This window comes from Rattus norvegicus, chromosome 19, assembly GCF_021556685.1.
Source record: "Rattus norvegicus strain SHRSP/BbbUtx chromosome 19, alternate assembly SHRSP_T2T, whole genome shotgun sequence".
Taxonomy (NCBI): Eukaryota; Metazoa; Chordata; class Mammalia; order Rodentia; family Muridae; genus Rattus; species Rattus norvegicus.
In genome coordinates this window covers 9834566-9847965 of record NC_141552.1, presented here as the reverse complement: position 1 = coordinate 9847965, position 13400 = coordinate 9834566, and the positions used below count along the sequence as shown (strand labels likewise).

Genomic DNA, 13400 nt, shown 5'->3' with positions numbered 1-13400 from the left:
CCCTAAATTTGGTGTGGAAGGCACAAGTTGGTCTCAAACTCAGCATCCTCCTGCCTCAGACTCTACTATACTGAGATGGCAGGTATGGGCTACGATGACCAGCTATTAGAGATAGCTTAGGGATCATAGTATTAGGGATCATCTTCCTATTCTCCCAGCACAATTTATTTAGGAGTTGTTTGAGAAAGGGCCTCCTGATGGTTTGAACCTGGTTTGAACCTGTCTCTGTCGGTTCCAACCAAACGAGGCCTGCTGCTCTAAAGGAGACAGAAAGTCCCAATACTGAATGTGTGGCCGCTCTTGGAGGTCTCAGGCCTTCTCCTTTAAACAAACCTGCTAAGGGGCAAACGCCAAGTCCTAGCCACGTTACCTGTTCCAGCAGCTGCTGCTGTCGTGCGGCTGCCTCCAGTGCAGCCAGTTCTTTGAGCCTGGCTCTCAGGTGGGCGAGCTTGCCGCCCTTGGCTCCCCTGGGGCCCATCTTTCCTGCTGCAGCCAGGGCAGCATTGAAGAGCTTCGGGGTGCCCGCACGTGGGGGCAGGATGAGCACACTCTTCTCCTCCTTGGGTTTGTTGTTGTTTCTGAGCATGCGCCTGAAAGAGAGCCACACCCACATCAATTCCACGTGCGCGCATGCGCAGTAAGAAGGAAGCCCGATCTGTGCCGGCTGGGTAGAACCCTCCGTGGGTGGTTGGTGGTATTGGTGCTGTCTTTGGTTGGTGATTTCAGGGTGATGGATGCTTAGAACTGCCACAATGAGGTGGAACTGACTGACTGTGCTGTAGGCCTAAGAACCCTGAGGCTAGGAGAGATTGATTAACTTGCCTGAGGTCACACTGGTCAGACTGAAGGACACAGCTATAGTTTGGATGTGGTTGGAGGGTATGTTCATAGGCTCATGGTGAAACTGGGAGGAGGTAGCATGGAACCTTCTAGAAGCAGGGCCTGTTGGGAAGTCTTTTAGGTCGTGAAGGAATGCTCTAGTTCTCACAAAAGGGGTTGTTATAAAAGTCATCCTGGCTCCCTCTCCGCTTTATCTGAAAAAAGGCTGGGGTTATTGTGCCCCCTGAAAATGGGGGAAACTGAGGCTCAGAGCAGGGGCAGGGAGAGACACGCTCCAGGTGGCCTGGAAGTGGCGGAGGCAGAAGCAGAAGGGGGATCAGGTGTGACCCAGCGCCCTGTTTCTTTGAATAAGGATAGAATTTTCCATTAAAAGAGCCTGAGCCCTTTACTAGGCATTTTTCATGCTATCAACGTGTGAGGAACAGCTTGGCTCAAGAACAATTGAATTTTGCCTGCAGTCTAGTGGGTGAGACTGCTAATTGGCAAATTCATTCATCAGGTGCCAGCTCAACGTGTTTGGTTGTTTTTTCTTTCTTTTTTTTCTTAAATGAGGCTGCTGCAGGCTGCTTATCTAATCAGGGCCAATGGGCTTAAATTGTATGCGGCGATATTAATCGCCTGAGATTTGCATTTCTCTCCGGCTTTCCCCAGGAGACACAAGCGTGATCATCCATCAGAAGGTTTGGAAGCCGACTCACTGGCAACCCAAGCCCAAGCCTATGTCATGTGAGTCCATAATTCATGCATGACAGGCAGCAGGAAGGCTCAGCATGGTGCTGAAGTGACAAAGAGCAATGGAGGGGACAGCTGCTGGCTGCTGGCTGCTGGCTTTGAGTCATTGCAGGCAGACCTGTACGAATGAATGGAGTTCTCCATGATCCAGGCCTCTAGGAAAGAAACCCATTCACAAGGAGGCATCATTGGGTGTGTTACTTTGAAGAGGATCTGGGATTTCAATCTGTCTGACTGCCTCTTTCTTTCTCTCTCTCTCTCTCTCTCTCTCTCTCTCTCTCTCTCTGCCTCAATATATTTGTACATTTGTATATGCATATGTATGTATGCATATATATATATATATACACACAAACACATAGTATACCATACATATATATTTGACCACATGTCCCCATCACAAGGTCCCCCTCACCACAGATCCAAAGCAGCCAGGCAGGTCAGGACACCATGGAATGAGACCTTTGAAACCAAGGGCCAAAACAAACTTTCCTTCCTTTTGCAATGATCTTCTCAGGGACAGGGTGTTGCCTTGTTTGACACTGTCTGTCTGTCCACAGTGTTAATAAGTCTTCTAATAAATCTTACTTGAAAGGATAATCTGCCTCAGTGGTTCCAGGCTGGAGCATTGATCTCAAAGTATTAGGAAGAGAAAACCTGTAAATCCAGAGCCTAGGCAGGGTGAGGTAGGAGGTGGTCTCTGTGCTCAGGAGACACGCAGGTCTTCAAGGTGGGGCTCTGCTATATAGGGAATAAATTAGAAGATAGCCTGGGCTATGAGATCTCTCTCTCTCTCTCTCTCTCTCTCTCTGTGTCTCTCTCTGTCTCTCTGTCTCTCTCTGTCTCTCTGTCTCTCTGTCTCTCTGTCTCTCTCTCTCTCTCTCTCTCACACACACACACACACACACAGAGGACCATAGACTATTATGTTTTTAATGTGACTGGGCTGACCCAGCTTAGCCACACCGGCTTTGTCTTACTATGTTTTGTTTTTGTGTTGTTTTAGTTTCGAGACAGGGTTTCCCTGTGTAGCTGTCCTGAACCTCACCGTATAGTTCAGGGTAGCCTTGAACTCACAAAGATACACTTCCACGTCCCCAGTGCTAAGATTAAAGGGCATGTGCCCAGTTCAGACTACCTTACTTAATCTTCCCAACAGACAAAGTAGGAGATGGTTACTTGCATTTTATAGATGCAGAATCTTACCCTAGAAAAGTTAAGTAAGTTTTACAAATCCACCCAGCCAGTACCTCACAAGGAAGGGATTTGGGCATCGCCAGCCACTCACACCTTCTGTGGGTTTCTATACCACAGGGTGCCGCTCAGTTTGAAATCTCACTGAAGGGCTAGAAGGCAGAAATTGGCGCTTCTAAAAATAAATTAACCTATCGCCCAATACAAAACACAAACACACCTGCATTGCTGTTCATAGTTGCAAAGCGTTGGTGCTGTGCCAAGTGCTCTGGGGGAGGGGAGGCATTCAGCGGCTGCAGCTGACTCCCTCCACCATTAACTCCCATTCACAAAACAGGAAGTAAGAAAACAGCCACCGGCCTGCCTGTTTTTGAAAAAAGGCAAACATAAGATGGAAAACGTGGGAGTCAAGGAGGTTAGCCAGACCAGGTTAGGAGGTCGGCTGAGGTGGGCAGATGGAGATGGGGTGCTCACCCGGACTACCAAACAACAGGAGTGACAGCCTGGCCAACGGAGCAGGATCCTGCCCCCCAATACAAATCAAATATAACAAAGCTAAAGGCTGGAGGCTAGGCTCTGGTAGCGCATCCACCTAGTGCGTGCAAAGCCCTGGGTACTAAAGTCAAAAAACAAAAATAGTCCCGAAACAGACACGATGCCCCATTATGGGGCAGGTATCAGGCGGACTTGTGACACTTTCCTGAGCATAGAGTTTTGTGGTTCAGGGTACTGTTGACATTTTATATTCTAAAAAAAACCACAACAAAAAAAAAACAACAAAAAACAAAAAACAAACAAACAAAAAACAAAACCCCAATCCTGCCAGTCAGAGCAGCACACTCCTGAGGCAGGTGAAGCTGAGTTCCAGACCGGTAGGGCTACACAAGTGAAACTCTGTCACAAAAACATCGACGTTGACTACAGTCAGATGAATGGAGTCTTAATACAGAAGGCAAGCCCAGCAAATAAACCTAGTCCACTGCATGAGAGCTAGTCAAACATCTATGTTTTCTTTCTTTTTTTTTTTTTTTCTTTTTTCTTTTTCTATTTTTCAGAGCTGGGGACCGAACCCAGGGCCTTGCGCTTGCTAGGCAAGCACTCTACCACTGAGCTAAATCCCCAACCCCACATCTATGTTTTCTTATGATGTCTTCTGGACCCTTTTCTCCTGCTTGAATCCCCAATTTTCCCCGATTGGTCAATATAGAACTGACCAGCCAATGATTGAGCAGGGGAGAGACTAAAGCTGGGCTTACTTCCAGCCAGGCAGGGGGGAGGGAGAGAGGGGACGCAGGGTACAATAACACTGTGCCTACACATCTATGGATCCCATCAAATCCACAGTCCCAGGCACACTACGAAGCGAGTCTTTGTTGCTGAGCCATTCTCCAGCCCTTGACCCACGTAACTTCAAACAAGATTTTATCACAGATATTTGAGCCAAAGGCAAAAGTAACTTTGTCTACTCTACTTGGAAGGCTTGTCTTCTCACGGTGGAGGACTTAAACATTCTGAAACACTGTAACATAGGACCGAACAAATGAATACGTGATACAAAAGTCAGCCAAGTGTCTCAGTGTCACAAAAGGGGTTTAGAGGTGTAGAAAGCGAGATGACTAGAAGGAACTCCAGGGTTGCTCTGAAATTGTCTTATAGAGTTACCAGTTCATCACTTTCTACAGAAACATCAATGTATGTGCTTACATATGTGAACTATTCATGTTGAGGTACAGTGTATTCACATGTATATATTGATGTACCCTTAATTCCATTCACGAGGAACCTAGTAGCAATAAGTAGTCCTTGGGCTCAGAACTCCTTTCCGTTTTATTTTTACCTCATTATTTTAAGAAACATAGCCCTGGCTGGCATGGAACTTGCAGCACAGCCATGACTGGTCTTGAATTTGCAGCAATCCTCCTGCCTCTGCCTCTGCGATTATAGGTATGAGACACCACACCAGGCCTTGGTTTCTAAAAACTACTGGTGAGCTGGAGCTAGCTTGGGTAAAGCCCTGGGCTCCATCCCCAACCCGTCTCCCACAAAACCCCTCCAGACATTTCCCTGCCCTTCCCAGGAGGGCAGTGGTGTGGGAGGTGGGGGAGCCCAAGATTAGCCAGGCTGTCTTAGTGCGCCTGTTTCTTCCCTGCAGACACAGGAAATGTTGACTTGTAACAGGACATCAAAGGCTAACAAAAGTCAGCCTGAAGAGGTCCCACTGGCCAAACTAGGGCAACTGGAGCCTCGGAATAACTGTAACAGATGATGTAAACGGTAACAGGCGTTAAACAAAGTGACGCCTGCTCATGGGATAACACACCTGGGAGATGGGGCAGGCTTCCCTATAGCAGAGTGGGAGCCATAGGAGTGGGAGGCTAGAGGAGGTTAGACAGAGATGGCTCAGAGAGACCACTGAGGAGCAAGGTGTCTCGGGGCAGATTAGTGTCCGTCCACCAAAGGGCAGGTACAAGTTAGGAACAGGGACATCAATGTGGCTCTGAAGAGAGTCCCCACTAGGGCTGGGGAGATGGCTCAGTGGTTAAGAGCACTGACTCGGGCTGGAGAGATGGCTCAGTGGTTAAGAGCACTGACTGCTCTTCCAGAGGTCCGGAGTTCAATTCCCAGCAACCACATGGTGGCTCACAACCATCTGGGATCTGATGCCCTCTTCTGGTGTGTCTGAAGACAGCTACAGTGTCCTCACATACATACAATAAATAAACCTTTAAAAAAAAAAAAAAGAGCACTGACTCCTCTTCCAGAGGTCCTTGAGTTCAAATCCCAGCAACCACATGGTGGCTCACCATCATCCATAATGGAATCCGATGCCCTCTTCTAGTGTGTCTGAAGACAGGGAGGGGACAGTGTACTCACACAAAATAAATAAATAAGATCTTTTTTTTTTTTAAAGAGAGAGAGTCCCTACTAATTACAAGGAAACAGTAACTTCGAAGCAGAGAACTCCTGACCCTGTGATTGAGGGGAACTCACTACCTGTGAAGAACCCAGACACTGTGTCACATGCTGCTTTTAGGGACACGTTCCTCCCAGGTCACTTCTGCACTGAGGCAAAAAGCCATCGCCAGAAAACACCAGACACACCTCATCCAAAGAGTATTCTAAAATTGAGCTGGCCTGTTGGCTGCAAAGAGATCAAAAAGCCATTAGAGATAACCACCTGAGTAAGGAACTGTCCCAGGTCAGGGGAGCCGGGACACTGGGCACATTATTATAGGACAGGGCCTTTGACTTGATCCAGGAAGGAAAAGAAAGCTACCAGACACTCCTCACAATCTGAACACGGGTTAGAGATGGGAGAACAGTGCGGTTTCCGTAGCAAACGCCCTGATGTTCACAATGGTATTACAGCGAGAGGAGAGACCCTTCTCCCAGCCACTGCTCAAAATCTGAAAAGGAAACCGAAGGGATTCCATACCTGGCCTTCTTCCGGAGCAGCTTCTGAGATTCAGGGTAATGCACCAAAATCTCATTCAAGTCCTTCTTATCCAGAATGAAGAGATTGGTGAAGCCGTGGGCCACCACATTGGCCGTGCGCCTGTTACCGCCCCCGACAGCCAGCAAGCTGGAGTAGAAAAGGTAGGGAAATGAGGCCCTTTGGAGGCTGTGGTTTTAGAGAAATTGTTTTCGGGTTCTGCTATTGTTTTGCTTGGAGCCACGATCTCGATAATTAGCTGTAGCTGTCCTGGAATTCACTATGTAGACCAAGCTGGCCTTGAACTCTCAGAGATCTGCCTGCCTCTGCCTCCTCGGCGCTGGGATTAAAGGTGTGCACCATCACGCCTGGGGTTGTTTGCGTTTTGCAATAGAACATTACTGTTTCTTCCAGGCTGATTCCTATGAGCCTCCCTAGTAACTAGAACTACCGGTGTGTGCCACGCGGTGGCTTGGCTTTTGTTCACGTTCATTCAACTCCGCATTCCCCACCACCTTCTCCGTGCACCATGGTGGCACCGATCCCACACATGCTGGCAGGAGCCAGAGCTTTACTCGCTGTAGTCTCCCATGAGCCCAGCCCCAGCCATTGCCCAGGGTGCATTTCACTTCCCCACCCCCACCACCACTGACCTTATCTCTCCAAACACCGATCCGGCTTTGAGTGTCACCAGGACAGCCTTTCCATCTGGGCCGCCCAGCACCTGCACCTGCCCCGCCTGGATAATATACATCTCTCGGCCAATCTCCCCCTGGAACAGAAGAGGGCTAAGTCCCACACCCCATGACCACTGAGGCTGCCCCAGCCCTGCACCACCAAATCATGTGGTGTCGTTGGGTCGCTTTCCTCTTGGCCTCCACCTTCTCTTCTGAGTGCTGGGTACGATGCTATTCTATAGTTCTCATTTGAACTACCCCATGGTCCACACCCAAGTGAGAATCTATGCCCATGCCTCAGGAGATTGACTAGGGTTGGTGAGATGGGAATGGTAACAGTCAGGAGGCCTACAGGCTCCAAGGCACTTTCTAGGCTGATGCCAGGGGGGACGCTTCATACAAGTGAACCTGCTACGGTAAGATTATGTTCTACCAAGACCATGATGCAAAGTTCAACCAGAACTGGGATTTGAGTCCAGACAGCCTGACTTCAGGGTGCATGGTTGCCGTGGTTAACCTCTGTCCCCCAAACCTAGGCTCTGTCTGGTGAAACCCTAATCCCCAGGACCTCCCAATATGCCCTTATTTGGTAATAAGGTTGTTGCAGATGTAATTTGATTAAGATGACCTGCTAGAGTAGATTGACCCTAATCCTATCCAATTTGCCTTCCTACATAAAACAGTCATAGGGGGAAGAGAGCCAAAGAGAAGATGCTCATCTTGCTACCTGAGGAAAGGGGCCATTCAGTTGGCCTGCCAGCCCTAACACACAGCGGCTCCAATCCCAAACGAAGACCAAAGGAACAAACGAATGAACGAACGAACGAGGGGCAAATGAACGAGTGACTGTGGGAATGCATGAATGGGCGGCTCAATCTGGATTCCCTCAGGAACGGGAACCTGCCGTACACCTCCCGATCCTCACCCTGCCCTGGTGGCCACCTGTCAGTCACCTCTGTCATGACTGAAACGGGGTGACAGGACCCAGCGACACCTTGACTTACTCCACAACGTCCCAGCACGTCACACACGTGCGTGATCTGGTGTTCCCTTCTCTCTTCTGTCTGACATCTGGGATCAAAGTGTGTGTGGGGGGCCAAAGTCCCAGTCCCTCTACAGTCATGGAGGGATCAACAGCAGAGGGCGCTGCTCGCACACTCTTGCCAACACCTGAGTCACCTGATGCAAACTCCACGCCCTCACGTGGAGAACAGCAATTGTGTCACCCTGTAAGGGAGGAACTGTACCTCCACTTCATCCACAAGAAGAGCAGGTCTCAGAGAGGACAAGCCATCTACCCAACGCTACACCGCTAGGAAGTGACTCTAACAGTGTAGGAAGTGTTCTGTTGCTCCCAAACTTCTCCCAGCCCCTAAGGCAGCATTCAAGCTCAGCTTTCTGAATTCCACTCTCCTCCCTTGGATCAGCAATTCGCCCCCAGAAACTTCACTGCTACACAGCATACCCAACCCGCAGCTCTCCGAGCTACCTGTAAACTGAACTCAAGGGATGTCTTAGCAGGTAAAGGCATTTGCTAGCCATCTTCACAAGTCAGGGTTTGGTTCCCAGAACCCACAGGGTGGTGGGAGAAAACCAAACCCCTCAGGTTGTCCTCTGACTTTGACATGTTTATGACCGCATAGCATCCCCCAACTCCCCATAGCAAATAAATAATTTAAAAATTAGGGGGCTGGATGGAGGCTGGAGAGATGGCTCAGTGGTTAGGAGCACTGACTGCTCTTCCAGAGGTCCCGAGTTCAAATCCCAGCAACCACATGGTGGCTCACAACCATCTGTCATGGGATCTGATGCCCTCTTCTGGTGTGTCTGAGGACAGCTACAGTGTACTCACATAAGACAAATAACTAAACAATAACAATTGTTTGTTAAACAAACAAACAAACAAATGAGGGGTTGAAGAGAAACCACAGTGGTTAAGAGCACTTAATGCTCTTCCTACCCCCTGCCCCTGGTGACCTTGCCATCACCTTAGACCCCTTAACAAGGAGCACAAGGGGCTTTGACACTGTCAGAAGTCAGATTCTAACATCTATGTTTTCTGTGTGGCTCGAAGCAACGAAGGGAACCTGGTGTGGGGTGTTACGGAGAGGTAGGACGTGTGGTATCCGGCAGAGAGGGCATCACCTGTCCCTTTAAGGGCAACCCTAATCCTCTCGTGCTGACTCTCGTTATTGGAGAAAGTGGGGCCCCGAGCTAGCCGATGTTCTGTTTTATCCAGACGTTTGGATTTTGATGTGAAATCTTCCAACCTTTAAACATTAGGGATTAATTCCACTTAAAGAAATTCACAAAACACCTCAGGGCTGTAAACGAACCATGGCTCCCCACTTGCAGCTGTTGACCTGGCCTGTCCCTTCACCCACTCTTCCTGATGGCAAGACTGAGACCCTAGAAGCAGCTTAGGGCCCCACCACCCCTCTTCTACAAGGCGGGCTCCTCTGTGTGAAGGGAGCTTTGGAAACACTTGTCAGTGCCGAGGACCCCTGTGCAGCATGGCTGCCTTGCTGGGTGAGCAGACACCGTCCCGGGTCCTGCGGGCACACTGCCCACACAGCTCACCTTCTTGCACACATAGTCATTGGGTAGGTAGACGACTGAGCGAAGTCGCTTGAGCATGTCGAAGATCATCTGCCGGTCGCAGCCCTGCCCAGGTGGAGAGGGAGGAGTCTGTCAGAGGAAGGCGGGGCCTTTGTCCCAGATCCCCCAATGGGAGGGCAGCTGTGGGAGTACCTGGAAGAGCGCCACTTTGCTGACAATGTTGTAGTTTACGTCAATGGCCAGGTCCAGACGCATCTTGTCCGGAAGCTGAACCATCAGCTCTGACTCATCTGGGAAGGAGACCAAGCAGGGAGTCAGAGTTCAGACTTGGTCTGCCCCTCACACGCCCACACACAACCATGTGAGGCCCTGCACTGGCTCAGCCAGCTCAGTTTCCTCTGCCATAGGGAGCTACTCCAGAATCTGAGAGTTCCCTTGTCAGGGACACCATCCCCTCCCTTTTCAAACTCCTACTCAACCTTCAAAACTAAGGACCAAAGCCGCTTCCTCCAGGAAGCCTGACCCGATGTCCCTACCCAACTTTCGTATCAATAATCTCTACTCGTGGCACGGTGACCCGCTACTTCTATTTTTTTTTAATAGTGCGCGCACGCACACTGCACCGCGGTATACATGCAGAGGTCAGAGGACAGCTTGTGGAGGTCAGTTCTCTCCTACCATTTAGATCTTAGGGTAAGCTTGAGTCATCAGGCTTGGCAGCAAGCCCCTCCACTGGCTGGGCCATCTCACTGGCCCACACACCACTTTAGTGGTTTGGAGGCATGGTCTAGCTATGTAGTCCAACCTTGGCTCAAACTTAAAGCAGCCCTCCTAGGTGCTGGGATCCTAGGCTTGAGCCGCCATGCCTGGCTGTTTACTTGGTTGGAAATGCTTCCACCCTGAGTTGAGCTGCATTCTCAAGGTAGGTGAAGCCAGAGAGTGGCTGTCTGGAGGACAAGCCCCTTAGGTTTTCCAGAATCCTCACAGTCCTTGAGAGATTTCTCTAATATCAATGGCTGGGGGTGCAACTACCAGAGAACCCCCAGGACACAGAGGACAAGAGCTGGTCAACTGGGAACCAAGGGAAGGTTGGCTGGGGGATGTGGGGGGTTAGGGGTTTGACCATTCTTACCCAGCATGCCTTGTGAATGCCAGGTGTACTCATACCAGGTCTTGACGCGGTTCTGCACAGACCTGGGGATCTTGTAGAAGTTCATGTACTTCACCGTGCTGTCCATGCAGCTGCGGTAGTACGTCTGCCCTGCCGTGGCGGCCCCCACCACATCTCTCATCTGGAGTACGACAGCAGTGAGAAGAGGTCAGAGAAGTGGTAGGTCCAAGCTGGCCAGGACACAGGTTAGATATGTAGCAGTACACAGTCAGGGACCTATGCTTGTGGGTAAGCCAGAGAGAGTGAGACAGACGGCCATTCATAAAGCAAGGACATTAGAAGCAGGGTGCAAGGCAGCAGACCTCTCTGGCCATCTCGGGTTCCCGGCACAATGTTGGAGTAGGATGCCTCACTGGGGTAAGCTGATTCTTGTGTATAGCCACTCTTCCCCGGGTGGAACTCTGGGCCCCTGGATATTGTTTCTCAGAATGGAACCCTTCCAAGTTTGCTTTGAGAACCTTGTCTATTGCCTCATGCCCTGACTAGAACACAAGTCACACATCACATCAGAGACTCCAGAGGGTTTTCTTACAGGGAACGGCCCAGGTTCGCAGCCTTTGAAAATACCATGCAGCCACCTGGCTTCCTGTGCTCCCCAAAGGGACTAACGTTCAATCAGAAAGGCCTTAGGTAGTCCTGGGACACAGACATCCTCTGGTCCCAAGTCAGCCAGAGTCTTCCCTGAGCTCAGTCCCCAAAGCCACAACACACAGAGAAGTTTCCAGCTGGGGGTGGGGGAACTACAGGATGTGTGATGTGGCCGGCGGTTGCCTACCTGTCCAATCATCACAGAGAAAGCGAAGACACCTGTAAAATAATTCAGCAGCTGGAAGACGATCTCAAAGAGCGTCTGGGGGTCGGGCAGTCCTCCGATGGTGATGAGAGTTTTCACAGCCCAGTAGTAGCATCGAATGTAGCTAGTAAGAGGCGGAAAGGGTGACCCTGGTCATTACGGGAACTGCCCAGCTGACCCTGCGATCCTAGTCGGGACACCCGTGGGATCCCACACAGCCACAGATGCAAGAAAATGCCGCCTCCTCCAGCAGCACAGCACTCTCAAGTGTTACCTGGCATGGCTGAGGGTCTGTCCCAGCCCTGTGAGAACATGTCATCCTGGGACATAGATATGGAGGTGAGGTCACAGGAGACACTTGGCCACCGTTCCAGGCTGAGTCCCTCTGGACATCAGCAAAGAGGCCAGCAGGGCCAAGCAACCAGACTGACATCCCTGGGCCTTCCCACCTATGCAGGGCACCAGCAAAACACAGGCCCTAGAGCCACTTTCTATCATGAACCAATTTTTACTTTCTCCTGTCAGCCTCCTCCTCCTCTTCCTCCTCCCCCTCTTCCTCCCCCTCCCCCCCCATCCCCCTCCTCCTCTTCCTCTTCCTTCTTCCCCTCCCCTCCTCCTCCATGAAATGGGTACAGCAGGGGAACATTCTTCCCAGGCAACTGTGAGGATGAGGTGAGCTGGAAGAACGACCAGATCCTGAGCCATCAAGACCCACACAGGGACCGCACATGTCAACAGTTGGTGCAGGGAACAGAACTGACTGCCCCATGTCTTCCAGATGCTTCCTAGGTAGTGGGACAAGCATCCAAAGTGCATTCATGCTGAGAGAGAGCAGAAACTGCTGGAGTAGTGGTGGTAGTGGTAGCGGCGGCGGCGGCGGCGGCAGTGGTGGTGATGGTGGTGGTGCGTGTGTGTGCGCACGCACATACGTGCAGGCCTCAGACAAGCTGGGATATCTTAGAAAAGGCTTCTTGTCACCAGTTGCCTGGACATCCAAGGATAACAGAACCAGTCTGCCCTGACACTTCCTACTGTACAAATACTGGTCACCAGGGGGCGCATGGATCAACTTAGGTAGAACTAAGCAGCCCCTCCTCCCTTTCAGCCGTCTAGCCAATCAAACTGCGGAGGGAGCTGAGCGTTCAAGCAGCTGGGCGGTGAACCACACCGAACCTGGCTTTCCCATAAATGTTCCTAGCTGGAGTAAACTTCCCCTAACTTGGCACATATTGGGACCCCCTGGAGTGGGTGCCGCCGCCACCCCTCTCAGTGCTGCAGGCTGGGACAGAACACAGTAGCCTGCCAGAGGCAGGAGCTGGTTTTCCAAGGCTCCTCGCTCCAGCACACAGCAGATCCTCCCCAGAGGACGGTGGCAAATTCTTAGTTTATTTAGTTACTTGCAGTTTGTGGTTATTATTAATTAATTTGCATAATTAATTTATGAACTATAAACATTAAAATATTTTATAGTTACACTTTTATATATTTTATGTAGTTATACTATTTTATGGTTATAATAATTTATGGTTATTGTACTATTGAACTTTTTGAAGAATTTTCTGTCACTGTACATTGTTCATATCCTGGGTGCTTACAAAAGTCCCCTGGTAAAGAAAGTGTGTCAGTAAGGACACCTAGACCCCTGGGTCCTTGGAAGAAGGTTCCAGAGCGCTGCCGACCTCTCCTTTCAGCTCTGTCAGCTTGACCTGCCACTGAGAAGGGGGTTCTTAGATTACGGGCATAGACTCCTCTGAGACTTCAAGGAAAGCCAGAAAATAATCTAGAGCCGCTGACGTATTCTCAGATTTTAGCTTTTATTTCTAGGCTGGGCCGTTAGTGTTTCCAGAGGCCAGGTTCTGAACTTGTTCCTGGCGTGCCGGCTTTCACAGCACAGCCAGGCCTGCACATCAGTCAGACCCTCACAGCTCGTTACTGTTCTTCTTCACAAGAATCCTTTAGTAGCTTCCTAGCACTCAGGAGGCTAGTCAGGATAGAAAGCTC

At 50.2% G+C, this 13400-nt stretch overlaps 1 protein-coding gene across 2 annotated transcripts in view; it reads right to left on the bottom strand.

Moving 5' to 3' along the window:
• Cngb1 (cyclic nucleotide gated channel subunit beta 1) overlaps window positions 1-13400 on the bottom strand; it is a 65906-nt gene that overhangs the window by 2377 nt on the left and 50129 nt on the right. For both annotated transcript variants that reach the window (NM_031809.2, XM_087595269.1), the window contains 7 exon segments: window positions 371-590; window positions 6203-6349; window positions 6853-6971; window positions 9457-9540; window positions 9628-9725; window positions 10568-10727; window positions 11382-11523. In NM_031809.2, coding sequence (NP_113997.2) covers window positions 371-590; window positions 6203-6349; window positions 6853-6971; window positions 9457-9540; window positions 9628-9725; window positions 10568-10727; window positions 11382-11523 — 970 coding nt within the window.